The sequence below is a fragment of the Zootoca vivipara genome, chromosome 1 (genome assembly GCF_963506605.1).
Source record: "Zootoca vivipara chromosome 1, rZooViv1.1, whole genome shotgun sequence".
In the NCBI taxonomy this organism is placed as follows: Eukaryota; Metazoa; Chordata; class Lepidosauria; order Squamata; family Lacertidae; genus Zootoca; species Zootoca vivipara.
Window position 1 is genome coordinate 106,816,403 of NC_083276.1, and position 12,917 is coordinate 106,829,319.

Here is a 12,917-nt window from a genome sequence, read left to right on the forward strand (position 1 = left end):
AATGGGCTTGCCAATTAGGCATCAAGTGCTTCCATCTGTGAAATTGTTGATCAGATGGGTTAGCTGGGACACTTCCAGATTAGGGCATTGTACATGGCACTTGAAAACTGTCACTTTGAAAGAGGTTTCAAGTGCTGCACTGTTTGATTCTGTAGAAACTCTTTCCTTTTCTTTTTCTTTTTTAAAAAAGAACTCATTGATAAAACCTGTAGCACCTAAGAGACCTGCCACTGATCTAAAAATCCTATTGTACATGCTGATCTAATGTATGTAGAAGTTGAACTCACAGGGACTGTTTCCCTTTGTGTGTTTTACAATGACAGATGAACGATCTGTTGAAAAATCTGAAGGCAAGCATTCTTCTAACTTATCTTGAACCATAAACGCGTTAGGCCTTTCCTACACTTCAGGAACTTGCATCCTGGCATTGTGGTTACCAGGCATATATTTTTAAAAGTTTCTTTTTCATGTTCTATTGTTTGATTATTATTATTTTTAAGGGTTTCAGGGGTGTCGTTAATTTCCTGTAAGCTCTGCTGCTAGTGCAGCAGAAGAGTATGGCAGAAGTGATGTTAAAAAACAATGTTTTCGGTCACCCATACCCATTCAGATATGGCTTGCAATCCTATGCCAATTCTAATTTAATTTAATTTAATGTGGCATATTCCTCAGTCAGTGGGACTGACTCCTGAGTCAATGTGTGCATGATCAGGTTCTAAAGCATTAATGAAAAGCCCAGAGGAGAGGTGTGCAGAAGTATGTTGGTCCACCTCTTCCCTCAAGTAACCTCTTTAAAAAGCCAAGATATGTGAGGGAGGGCATAAAGAAAAACTTTAAGCAGCATCTGTTCTCATGCTGGGAACTCTGCATTCCTGAACTGGGCTTAGTAGTGATCATCAGGAAATCTTGGGGTCAGGATATTACTATTTTCTCCTTTTCTAACAGGCTATCACATCATCAAGAACACTGGGTACCTTACCTCAATCATTGAATCAGTTCAAGATTCTGAAAAAATAAATGCCTGTAAGCAGCCTATTGTATTGATACCCCTTTAGTGGGAAAGGGCAGGAAAATAAGTTGTCTCCTCCTCTACATTTCCTATACCCCAAAAATTTGCAGAGGATTTCAACCTTTTGGAAGATTGAGGAAAGCAGGAAAGTGAGTGCTTGGCTCCTAACCTGCCTGCTTCTTCCTATGTTTTGAGCTAAGCCAGCAGATCCTGTGCATGCAGAGCCTTCCTCACACAGAGAGAGGATGGGGTGAATATGCATCTCCCATTCAGCTTGAGATACAGCAGGATGTGAGATGAGTCCCTCCCACCCACTCCTATGGTAAAATGGCTTCTGTGTGTTCTCGGTGAAATAGCTGAGTTAAATGTCATGGAAGGTTGAGGGCTTTGTCCCCTGCAGTGGAAATCACAAAGCTTCCATAAATATTGAAAATATCCAAGCAATGAAAGTATACAAGTATCAGGTTGTTTTTTTGTTTAAGACAAGGAATCAGACACACGCAACCTCCAGTAGACTTTTGAAAGCACAGGCAATATTTTTTTCATACATTTTGTTGAGTTCCCTGTATCAAGCTGTATGCATTCTCCCATTCGTAAAGTTTTACTTTTTTGCAGGTTCATATTAATTGTCAATTCTCATGGGATATTTTAACTAAGATTTTAAGCTTTATAATGTCCAGTTTTATAGAATGCACACATGAACAGTATTCCAGGATCTCTGACGTAATCATATGCTTTTTAGAGCAACAGAGAATCTCATATATACATGTATACATAATATTGACAAAATTGCTTCTAATGGACTGGGGAAGGATTTTTTTAGAACATTCTAGTATTTCTAGAAATAATATATCAGTGCTATATGTTTCCAGTCAGCTTCAGTGCTCCTTCCGGTCTCCTTATAAATGTTTCAGAAAGTAAATTCCCTTCATATGACTGTCCACCAGTAATCTCTACAGATGGCATCTAAACATTTGTCTCATGAAAAAGCAAATGGACTTAAGTTCTTTCCTCTGAGCCAAATAGTGGGACTAGTCATTTTAAGTGTGTTGCATAGTGTGGAATGGTATTTTGATGCTTGAAAACTCTTGGAGAATTGCCCTTTTTAGATTTCTTTGGTACATTAAACATGACTTGTCTGCTGCTTATCACTCTGGTGTGTTGGCTTCCTCTAGTGCGCTAATGTAGCTATCCTTAGCTCTGAAGGACAACAAAAGTGGACATTTCTAGCAAGATGTAGAACATCTCATTTCAGAAAACATTTTTGTAAAGCATTAATTGAAAAGGGTGTCTGAGCACATCTAACTGCTACATTCCGTGTGTAGGTAATAACTACAGGTATTTTTTGGACACTACTATTTTTTGTGGTAGGTAGAGGTTCTTTCCACCAACAAGTTAATGTGATTTGCATGTCCCCCACACTCCATCGTTTCCTTGCAACAATACTGTCAAGTGAGTTTGGACACCAAGATAGCAACCGGCCCAACGCCTCATGTCTGAGCAGGCATCTGAACTAAATCTCTGTTTCTCAATTCTTGTAGTCTCACACACTGGCTGCATATGGTATTGCTTAGATGTGTGTACTATACTTTGAACACCTTCTCCTTTTCCAATCCAGCATGGTCTTTAAGGTCAGCCATTGACGCCCATCTGATGGTCCCTGTCCAGCACTGAATCAGCAGTGCAAGGACCCATAGTAGGGCTTTATCTGTGGCGGCTCCAAAACATTGGAATGTTCTTCCCACTGAGATGTGTTTCACCTCACCATTACAGTCTTCTAGGAGGAAAGTAAAGATACACTTTTTTGCCAAGCTGTTGGAGGTGAAGTGTAACTTGTTTGACGGCAGTTTTGTATTGCACCCATTGCTGTTTCATGATTTTCCTCATTTTAGTTTATGCTGTGTCTACTTTGTATTGATGTTTTGATTGGCTTTAGAAATATGTAGAGTTTGCCCTGTGAACATTGCCCTGTGACCATATGGTGTTGGTGGTATAGAAATATCTAAATACGTGGACACCCAATTTTTCCCTGCCTTGCAAATATAAAACATGAGCAGAGATAAAAGCATAGGAGTGTACAGGTGATTTTAACAACTATTGATGGGATTAAACACAAATTTTACCTTGGGATTTTAGCATTATTTAACCTTTGTTAAGAAAAACCACATGTCTTACACTTTCTTCCCAGATATACAGATTGCAATGCCTCTTAAAATATATGCATACTGCTTTTGTTCTGAAACTGCGTATAGGGAGGTATACTATGCATTAATGCTTTTAAAAACCCTTTAAACTTATTCATATTTTTAACGAATAAGTTTCATGAATAATAAATATGAATTATACACGATATAGAGGGGTTCTTCTTTAGAGGCGAGTGGTTTAACACACACACTCAATTGTCTGTAGGTGTAACAGCTGAAAATCTGCACTCCAAGAGTTAAGTCAGCATGAAAGAATTCATTTCCACTTTAATGACCTAGCCTTGCTGGGTTAGGACGATGGGGAACATGCTTCTGACTTGCACTCCTATTGCCAATTAACACCTCCTATAACAGGTTGTCTCAGCTAGTCATTGAAGCAGAGGCAGTAGAAATAGTTTACATGCATCTTGTTTTTCACACCAGTTGTTTAATACTCACAAAATTAAGTATTAAAAGGTTCCCTTTCTTACTTTGCTGGGTAAGAATAAACATGACAGTGTTGGATAGTTGTACATTTGCTTGTGTCTGTTTTGTTGTGTTTATTTTTTAAGGCGTTTTAATTGTGAAAATAAAGGTTGGAGTTGGTTCCGATCTCACCCTCTCTCATGTAAGAGTTTAGTTTAGCTGCGGAGAGCTCATTTGTATTGATTTCGGCAGCAATTGGATTTTTTTTTTAGTTGTCCCACTTTTTAAAACGTTCATGGCCATATATGAGAATCTTTTAAAGTACTCTGATGGAGTAAGACAATACTCAGATTGAGGTACTGTGTCAATTTTCTCTCTCCAGGTTGGTGGTGGTCATTTTTGTAGCTCTGTCAGTTGTTTAATCTTGCATCTCTTGTATTTAAGAGAAGAAATGCATGATGCAAGTGAAGGGCAGTGTTCTAAAGTAACACTCTGATTCATGATTAATCAGCAGGTATTCTAATAACATAATAAATCTGGCTAAATAATTGATACCAGTTCACACTAAGAGAAAGGTGGAGTAATATACCTAAAAGTGTTAACAAATTTGCTAAAAGGCCTGAGTAGGTAACACTCTGAGGCGTTAGTTTTATGCTGTTATAATGGCAAATGCCTTTTTTTAACACTTAGTCAACAAGGGCTGCCCAAGGAAAAGTCACAGTTTTTATAACTGGATCATATCTGAATGCTCCTGAAGAAAAGTAGCGTCTCGTGTTAACCCCATTTGATTGATTTGTGAGCTGATTATGTTATCTTTGCACGTTTAGGCTTTTGGAGGCATTTTATGTTGCTAAACGTTGATAAAAGAAATGATTTTTAATAGTGTGAGTCTACCTTAAATCCTCCATTCTCTAATAAACGAGGGCTTAAAAGAAATGATTGATACGGCTTACGACTGATATGATTGCCCTGCAGGCAGGTCAGTTCACTGACTAACACTTGGAAGACAGTTTAGTCAGGAAGAAGCATCTGTTTCTCCTCTTAAAAGTATAATCGGGATTGATTTTCCCCCTTTGCTTTGTATGCATTGGGTACAAAAGAACTTTAATGTTGGTTTTTTTTAAAAAAATGAAGTTCTGTTTTTTTATGGCTTATTTTAGTTAAAAGTAAAGGACCAAATTAAAGGCTTGCCTCAGTTTCAGTCCTTGGTGGTGGTGTTAGCACATTGAATCTCAGGGGAATTTGATGCATCTGGTATATCGGAGAAAAGTATATTTACTTTTTGTCACCTTTGTAGATTACTGGTTGGAATGGGAAATGACTGGCAGATGAGGGTTGATGTGTAATCTAACAATTCAGTGTTCAGGCTGCATGCACCTTCATTAACATTGCTGGAAGGTAAAAAGGGAGGCAGCATGAGGCCCCCTGACAGTTTGGGGTTTATAGATATATTTTGTTAACATATTAACAAGCTTACAGATATGCACAGTAGCGTGCAAAGGAATTGGTTATGGTATGGATTTAAGAAGGTTCAGTGTTCCTTGCAACTTTCAGAGGGCATTCTCTAGACCCCATTCTTCAGTATTTAAATTCATCTGATTTTAAAATATGGGTTTAAATACTTGTTCAGATTTCTGGCATTTTGTATCAGAAACAAAAACACAACCAACTGTGTCTTTGCTGTAGGTTTTCAGGCTACAGTGGTACCTAGGTTTGCATACGTTTTGGATTACAAACACGTCAAACACGGAAGTGCGTGTCCTGGTTTGCAACCTTTTTTGGATTACAACCCCCCCCCTTTTTTGGATTATGAACAAAAAAAGTTTGGATGCCCCATTGGCGAAAGAGCGCCTTGGGTTACAACCTGTTTTGGTTTACAAACGGAGCTCAGGAACGGATTATGGTTGTAAACCACTGCATTTAGTCCAGGCATGTCCAAAGTCCATTTCGGGGGCCTAATCCAGTTGGTTTAATCCGGCCCCTGTGGCAGTTTATTATTTCCTGGGTTGAAATCGTAAAAAAAACCCTCGAAACCTTGACAACTGCAATCCTAAAAAAAAAGCTCAACAACTTCAACCCTTAAAAAAAACACCTCCACAACGTCAACTTTGGGCTAAAATCCTTTAAAAAGCTCAAGAACTTTGGTCGGCCCTCATGGCCCTTCACTTCACCAAATCTGGCCCTCTTTGAAAAAAGTTTGGACACCACTGATTTAGTCACTATGGAAGTTACTAACATTCCTTCCATGGAATTGGGCAGCCTTGTAAAGAAGTCTACAGCAGCTACAGTGGTACCTTGGTTTAAGAACAGCTTAGTTTATGAACAACTTGGATTAAGAATGCTGCAAACCCAGAAGTAGGTGTTTTGGTTTGTGAACTTTGCCTTGGAAGCACAACATGTTGAGTGTGTTCCATTTGCAAATTGGGTCCCCCGCTGCTAAGGGAAAGCACGCCTTGGTTTAACAACAACGGACTTCCAGAATGGATTAAGTTCATAGACCAAGGTACCACTGTACTAGTGTGCTGTCAGAAGAGGACCAGAAACTTTGTCTCTTCTGCAGCCACCCACTGCACTTCCTTGCTCAGCAATTCCTTGCATCTCTGGCTATAAAGCTTGTCCTTAAATACAAGACTGCACTTGGGATTGCAATCATATGTCCATATACAGTTGAATGCATTTTGTTTGTTTTTTAAGTAAATGTGAAAATGTATCCACATTGGCAACATTTAAGGGTAGCCACACTAAGCAAACTGAAGGAAGTATAATTGATATACAGTAATACCTCGGGTTACGAACGCGATCCGTTCCGGATCGCAGTTCGTAACCCGAATAGTTCGCAAACCGAGCGCGATGGGCGCCGCCATTTTGCGCATGCGCAAAGCGCGATTTTTGCGATTTTCGCGCTTTGCGCATGCGCAAATCGCGCGATCGCGCGCGCGCGGCTTATGCGCGTGTGCGCGCGGCGAAAACACTTCCGGGTTTGCGCAGTTCGTAACCCGAACTGTTCGCAAACCGAGGTGGTCGTAACCCGAGGTACGACTGTATAGTAGTTCTCTATCAATTAGAATATTTGAGAGTAGGATGTATTGAGTCTGTATTTTGACTGATTGAGTACATTGCACTTTTGCTATGTAAAGTACCTTAGGGATATTTTCTTTAGCAGTTCTAACAAAGTACGTAGAGGCAGGGGTAGTGTGTGTGCATGCATATTGACAACTTGTGGCTAAATTAAGGAACATTGTGAACACCACTGAGGGCAAAGCAGCAATGTGTGAAGGGCCTAGAGGGTAGAAAGTGTCATTCCACTTCAGGTAAAAATGTGAAATTCTTGAACGACTCACATTTTAGTATTAGCTGACTGCAGCAATAGCGTTGGGCATAAACAGGCATTAAAGTTGAATTTTTAAAAAGTAGCACTCTTAACTGAGTTGCTATAAACGTCAATAGTACTATGTAGTATAAGTATCAATTGAGAGATTGATTAAATCAGAATATTTAGCGGATATTCTGAGCTTTTTCAAGAGGCTATAGAAATACAGTGGTACCTCTACTTACAAATAACTCTACTTACAAATTTTTCTACTTACGAATTTTTAGATAGGGTTGCTTCGACTTATGAATTTTTGCTCCCCATGCATTCCTATGTGATTCGACTTACAAATTTTTTCGACTTACAAATGTGTGTTCGGAACGCATTAAATTCGTAAGTATAGGTACCACTGTAACTGTTGCAGTTTTACCCCCAAAAGGTTTGGGATTATGTAATGGACATTGGTGGCCCAAAGGCATGGACAATGGTATGGTGTGATAGAGGTCTCTGTAGGCTAAGGGTGCACATCCTGCTCCCCTGCAGATGTTTCTGGACTACAACTCCCATCAGCCCCAACCAGCATATGGGATGATGGGAGGTGTAGTCCAACAACATCTGGAGGGCCGCAGGTTGTGCACCCCTGTATAGGCCATTGACAAGAAGTTACAATTTCCTTTCCTTGCTTCCGTGCTACTGCCCCCTAGATCTCATACTACAAATAGTTTCTGTCCTTGAGAAAATGTTCAACCAAGACCCATTATTCTCCTTTGCCCCCTTTTCAGTTTCCAGCGCCTCTTTTTATACACACAGACACATACATCTTTTGCACAAGTTACTTACTCCAAATTATCTTCAGGATGTTGGTTTTTCACACTATTCCAGCTGATGATAATGGGTTGTATCCAGTTACGTCATCTGGTTAGTGCCATGACTTCTGCCTAGGGACTTGGCCTTCCTTTTTCTGTACCCTGTTGTGGAGCAGATTTGGAGGTGCGCAAGGCTAGTTGTGAAAGTGGAAGTCCTTGCACCAACACAAAGACTTTGTTGGATGCAACCCAGTGGTGGTAAGCACTAGTCATAAATTAAAAGTTGCCAATCCTTGCCTTCAAATTCCCAGTCTAATAGATATGATAACAAAAGGGGGAAAAAATCTCTCATCCCCCTTGGACTGCAGAGCTAAAGGGCAGTGCATACTGGCCTCTGCTATAGGTTGGGGAACAAAGGTCTCTGGGAGGCTGTACTCCCATCCATAAGCCAGAGCAGGAGGAGCTTTGCTTCCCACTACACTGCTGGAAAGAAAACTGAGCTCTAGGTGCTGTGGGGCTGCAGAAGCATCGGGGAAAGGTCCCATTCATCAGCCAAAGAGCCACCAACTGCTGTTCAAGCAAGAACACCATCAAGGTCTGGCCAGCAGTTGCTGATTCATGCTGGCCTTAAAGAACTGGTGACCTCCTCTACCTTTTCACTCCATTCCCCTTTCCATGTGTGACTTTGTCTTTTTAGCTAATAACGATTTTTTGCTGCACATTTTGGTTTTGAAATTTATTATATCTTTGTCACCTGATAATTTAAAGCCAGTCCGAAACAATATATACAGGAAATTAAAAAATTAAAATTGCACAAATCTCTACTACCTTATAGAGGAAATGAAAAGCAAATGAACCGTTAAACCTGCAGACACTTTAGTAACGCAAAAAGAGAGTGAAAAACCATGACCATTTTAATACATACCCAATGAAATAATTTTTCTCCAATTTTTCTCCCTACTTATTCCTTAAATAATAAGTCAGTTTTGCCATTGACAGCATATGTGGAAAACTTTTCATAGCCATTTGGTTGCAGGTGGAATGGATGGCTGCCTCCACGTTGGCATATATATAATCCTAGTGGCAGTTATCATATATGATAGTAATTCTTTGTTGCAGTCTTACTGAATCCTTCACATAGTTTAGCAAGAACATAAGTGGTTCACAAGGAACTTTGTACCCAAAGATTTTGATTATTTGAATACTGACCTTTTCCCAAACTTTTTTTGCCAGTTCCCACTTCCACCACTCGTGATAAAAAAAAATCCCAATTTTATTCCGCATTTCAAACATTTCAGTGAATAGTTTGTATTGATTTTTAAAAAATCCAACAGGTGGTATATGCCACCTACTCATCCATTTTTTCGCAATTTTCTCTTACCTTCATATTCAGTGAAAAATTATGTCCAGTTTTCCAGCTTGTAAGCTTGACAGCCACCCTCAATTTATGTGAGCTACTATGGAAGAAAATATTGTCTGAAGTGAGATTGAAATGTAGCAAATCCAAGGGAGCTCACTAGACGAATGCCCTGTAAGACTAATTTTTCGCTTAACGGAGAGATTTTTAAAGCGGAGGTTGCCTCGCAATTGTTTTGTGAAAAATTCGTCTAGCGAATCGCGGTTTCCCATGGGAATGCATTGAAATTCAATTAATGCATTCCTATGGGCAAAATAAAAAATAAAAAACTCAATGCATTCCTATAGGATTCGCTAGACGAATTTTTCACAAAACGAATTGACTCACAGAACGAATTAAATTCGTCTAGTGAGGCACCACTGTAAGTAGGAATGGGAAGGGAGAGGAAAGCAAGCATTGGGGCAGCTTCTCATTCACTGGCAGATGGTGGGGCCAGGATGCTATTCCTGGGAGTCAGGGGTTGCAGTCTTCTAGTGGCTGTTGGTTCCCTGGTCAGTGGTGGAGGTCAGGGTATGCCTCCCCTAAGTCTCTGCAGTCCCAAAGAATTATGGCAATTATTTTCATAGTGCCTTTCAGGAAGCATCTATTAATGCAGAGTTGCACAGCCCATTGACATCAGCTGAGAGCTACTGTTGTAAGTTGCAGCTCTTACAGTGATTTGTTATTTGCAGGGACTTTTGGCTGGTCCTTGTCTACTAAGGCCCCACTTCATTGGAATTCCCTTCCCAGAGAAGTAAATACTCATTTTTGCTGTCATTGGAAGGCATTTTAAAAGCCTTTTTCCTGTTTACACCAACTTCTCCCCCCCTCCAAAAAAAAATCCCCCATTAATGTACAGTACTGCTACACTTTTTTTGTTTTATTTCCTATTTTTATGGATTTTTGCTGCTTCAAATATAATTAAAAGAAGCAAGACAACACTATAAAATAAAATAAAAATCACTGATTTTCTTCATCATCATCCTTGATTATAATCAATTTGTACAAGCTATTCTCTGTGGAGTTTATTCTAGGCTTACCAATCACTTTTAGAAAAAAAAGATTTAGTACCACTGTCATCATTCACAGGAAGTACCTTGCTTCCCAGGAAGGGCATTTTCCCCCTCTCAAATGCAAGTTGGCATTCTCCACTTGAGCAATACACAGCACTGGCCTCAGCCATCATTCACACCTAGGACAATTGTGCTAATTTTTTATTAGCTACTCATGAAGCAAAGAGCACAGTATTTTGTTCACAGCTTTTCCACCTAGGGATTGGAGGTCCATTTTTCTCTCACTGCACCAGTGGATCTGCAAAGTGCTCCCATAGCCTTTTTCTTCAAGTCCTCTTTAGCTGAAAACTGATGAAGCAAAGGGAAAGCAAAGGAAATTGTGTTTGTGTTGGTGCCAGTTAATCATGCTAGCCCAGCAGCATTTATATTCACACCACTGTAAGAAACATGCAGTTAATTGGTGAATTGGAGATATATATCTATATTTCTGAGGAGACTTCCTGCAAGATTTAATTCACTAATAGAACTTCATTGGAGTCCAAGCCTGTATCATTGATAAGATTTTCACTAAGCACAGTATTTTTAATTTTTAAAATACTGAGTAGATAGATGATCAAAGAAACACAATTCCCTTCCCTTAGACTAAATCACTAGTTTATATAGGGAAGTGCTCTTTATCAACTTTGGCCAGGATCCAGAGATGTGTGTGTGTGTGCGTGCACATGCTAATCCAATAAGAATACTTAGCATTTGTATGATGCTTTAAAGCAGCCTTCAACCTTGGGTCCCCAAATGTTTTTGGACTGCAACTCCCATCTAAGATTGTCTAAGGCTGTCTTGGGGAGGTTGTACTCCCAACAGCATATGGGAACCAAAGGTTGAAGAAGGCTGCTTTAAAGTGTTGAGAGCATTTCACAATATTGTGCTGTATTCCATTCAACAACCCCGTAAGATTGGTCAGTTTTATCCTCATAGCTCAGGTGCTGGGCTGAGACCAAGAGAGTGGCATGCCAGGGGCTACACACTGGCAAGGTGGGATGTATAGACTTCTGATTCATAGCTCAATGTATTAACAACAAAGGAGGGCGGTTTGTTAGGTTTTCTTCCTCCAGCTTGTAGCCCTTGGTCCTTCAGGTGCTTCCCCTGCTATTCAGCTGAATCTTTTAGGGAGACCAGTTGGAGACTGATGGGCAGAAGAGGGAGATGGAAGATTCTACAGAATGGGGCTCTTGCCTTGTACGTCAAATGCTGTAAAATTGATAGGACAGAATGTGTACATCTGTTGCCTTTCTAGAATAAAACCTTTTATACATGAATCTGAAGGCATGGTGATGTGTTTCTTCTTTGCCTAGGGGCCTCCTACTGATGCTCCTGCAGTTGACACTGCTGAACAGGTTTACATCTCTTCCCTTGCGCTTTTGAAGGTAAGTATTTGTGTTTTGTTGGATGATATTTCACAAAGCCCTGCATATATCTGTCTCCACTATGAACAAGTAAGACACTTCTGTAATCCTTGAATGTCAACAATATAATGATGATGGTGATGTTTTCTATTCTTGTGCAACATTTATTTATTTATTTTTATTATTCATTCAATTTATATCCTGACTGCCATTCATCTGAACATCACAGCATAAGTTGTTGTAATGTTACCATTTTTAAACATTTTCATACCTTGGCTTCTCAAATCCAAACAAGGTGTCTTACTGTCCCATTGTCTTTTGAATTCAAACTATTGAATTTCTGTCTGTTATTGTGGCATGTGCCCTTGGGGAAGGGAGTGGTTTGCATAGCATGGAGAAGTTTCAGCTGTTTCAAGGAAATGAGACCTTATAAGTAAATAAAGCCAATTATAGTACTAAAGGGGTGAATATGAATATGTAATAACTTCATACCTTTGGCGTTACATAGATATTTCAAGTGTGTTTTATTAACCAACAAAGCAGGGGCTGGGGAATAAGAGTCAAATGTATCCCTTGAATAGTCTTTCAGTAGAATTTGATCTTCTTTCCAGATGTTGAAGCATGGTCGAGCTGGTGTTCCCATGGAAGTTATGGGGCTGATGCTTGGAGAATTTGTTGATGACTATACTGTCAGAGTGATTGATGTGTTTGCTATGCCACAGTCGGGAACGGTAAGTGCTCTTCAGTGAATGAATGTGTTATGTCCAGTTGTACCCCAAGATCCTTTCCTTCCCTACATGTGTGACGGTTGTGAAAAGAATACTGATGGCTGTAGTAGTGTGTCTATCCGGGCTGCAAGAAATATAGTGGTCTGTTAGGACTGGACAATGTCAGTTATTAGCTTTATATACCCGGGTTCCTCAGTGGTGTATTGCTCACAGTTTCATAGCTAGAACTGTTCAATTGCAGAAAGTATCGAGCTTTATTGTTTACAGCACAGAAAATGGGATTTAAAATATATTGTGCTTTATCCATAATAATACTTCTGAACCTATTTATAGATTCCTTTTGAGTGTGGCTCAGTTTATGTTTCAGAAATTTCTGTTACATTTAGGGGTTGCTCTGTAACTTGGTACTAATGGAACTTGAGTCTGTAGCTCATAGTTGTTCGAAGGCACAGACTACTGTGTGCTGGTTTACAAGTTACAAGGATGTGCACCCAAATTCTATGGGATGCTGCTCCCATCTTACCTGTATATATGTATTGTGAATTTATAAGCTGCCCTTGAGCATTAAGGTTTCCAGGATTTTAAAGAAATAATAATAAAATATATAAACTTGGAGATAGTAGAATCACAAAAGCAGCAGGCA

General features: G+C 39.6%; 1 protein-coding gene across 3 annotated transcripts in view; it reads left to right on the forward strand.

Annotated features, from left to right (window-relative positions):
* PSMD14 (proteasome 26S subunit, non-ATPase 14) overlaps positions 1 to 12,917 on the forward strand; it is a 58,935-nt gene that overhangs the window by 11,110 nt on the left and 34,908 nt on the right. For all 3 annotated transcript variants that reach the window (XM_035132487.2, XM_035132478.2, XM_035132497.2), the window contains 2 exons: positions 11,496 to 11,567; positions 12,158 to 12,277. In XM_035132487.2, the coding sequence (XP_034988378.1) occupies positions 11,496 to 11,567; positions 12,158 to 12,277 (192 nt within the window). The remainder of the gene's footprint in view (positions 1 to 11,495; positions 11,568 to 12,157; positions 12,278 to 12,917) is intronic.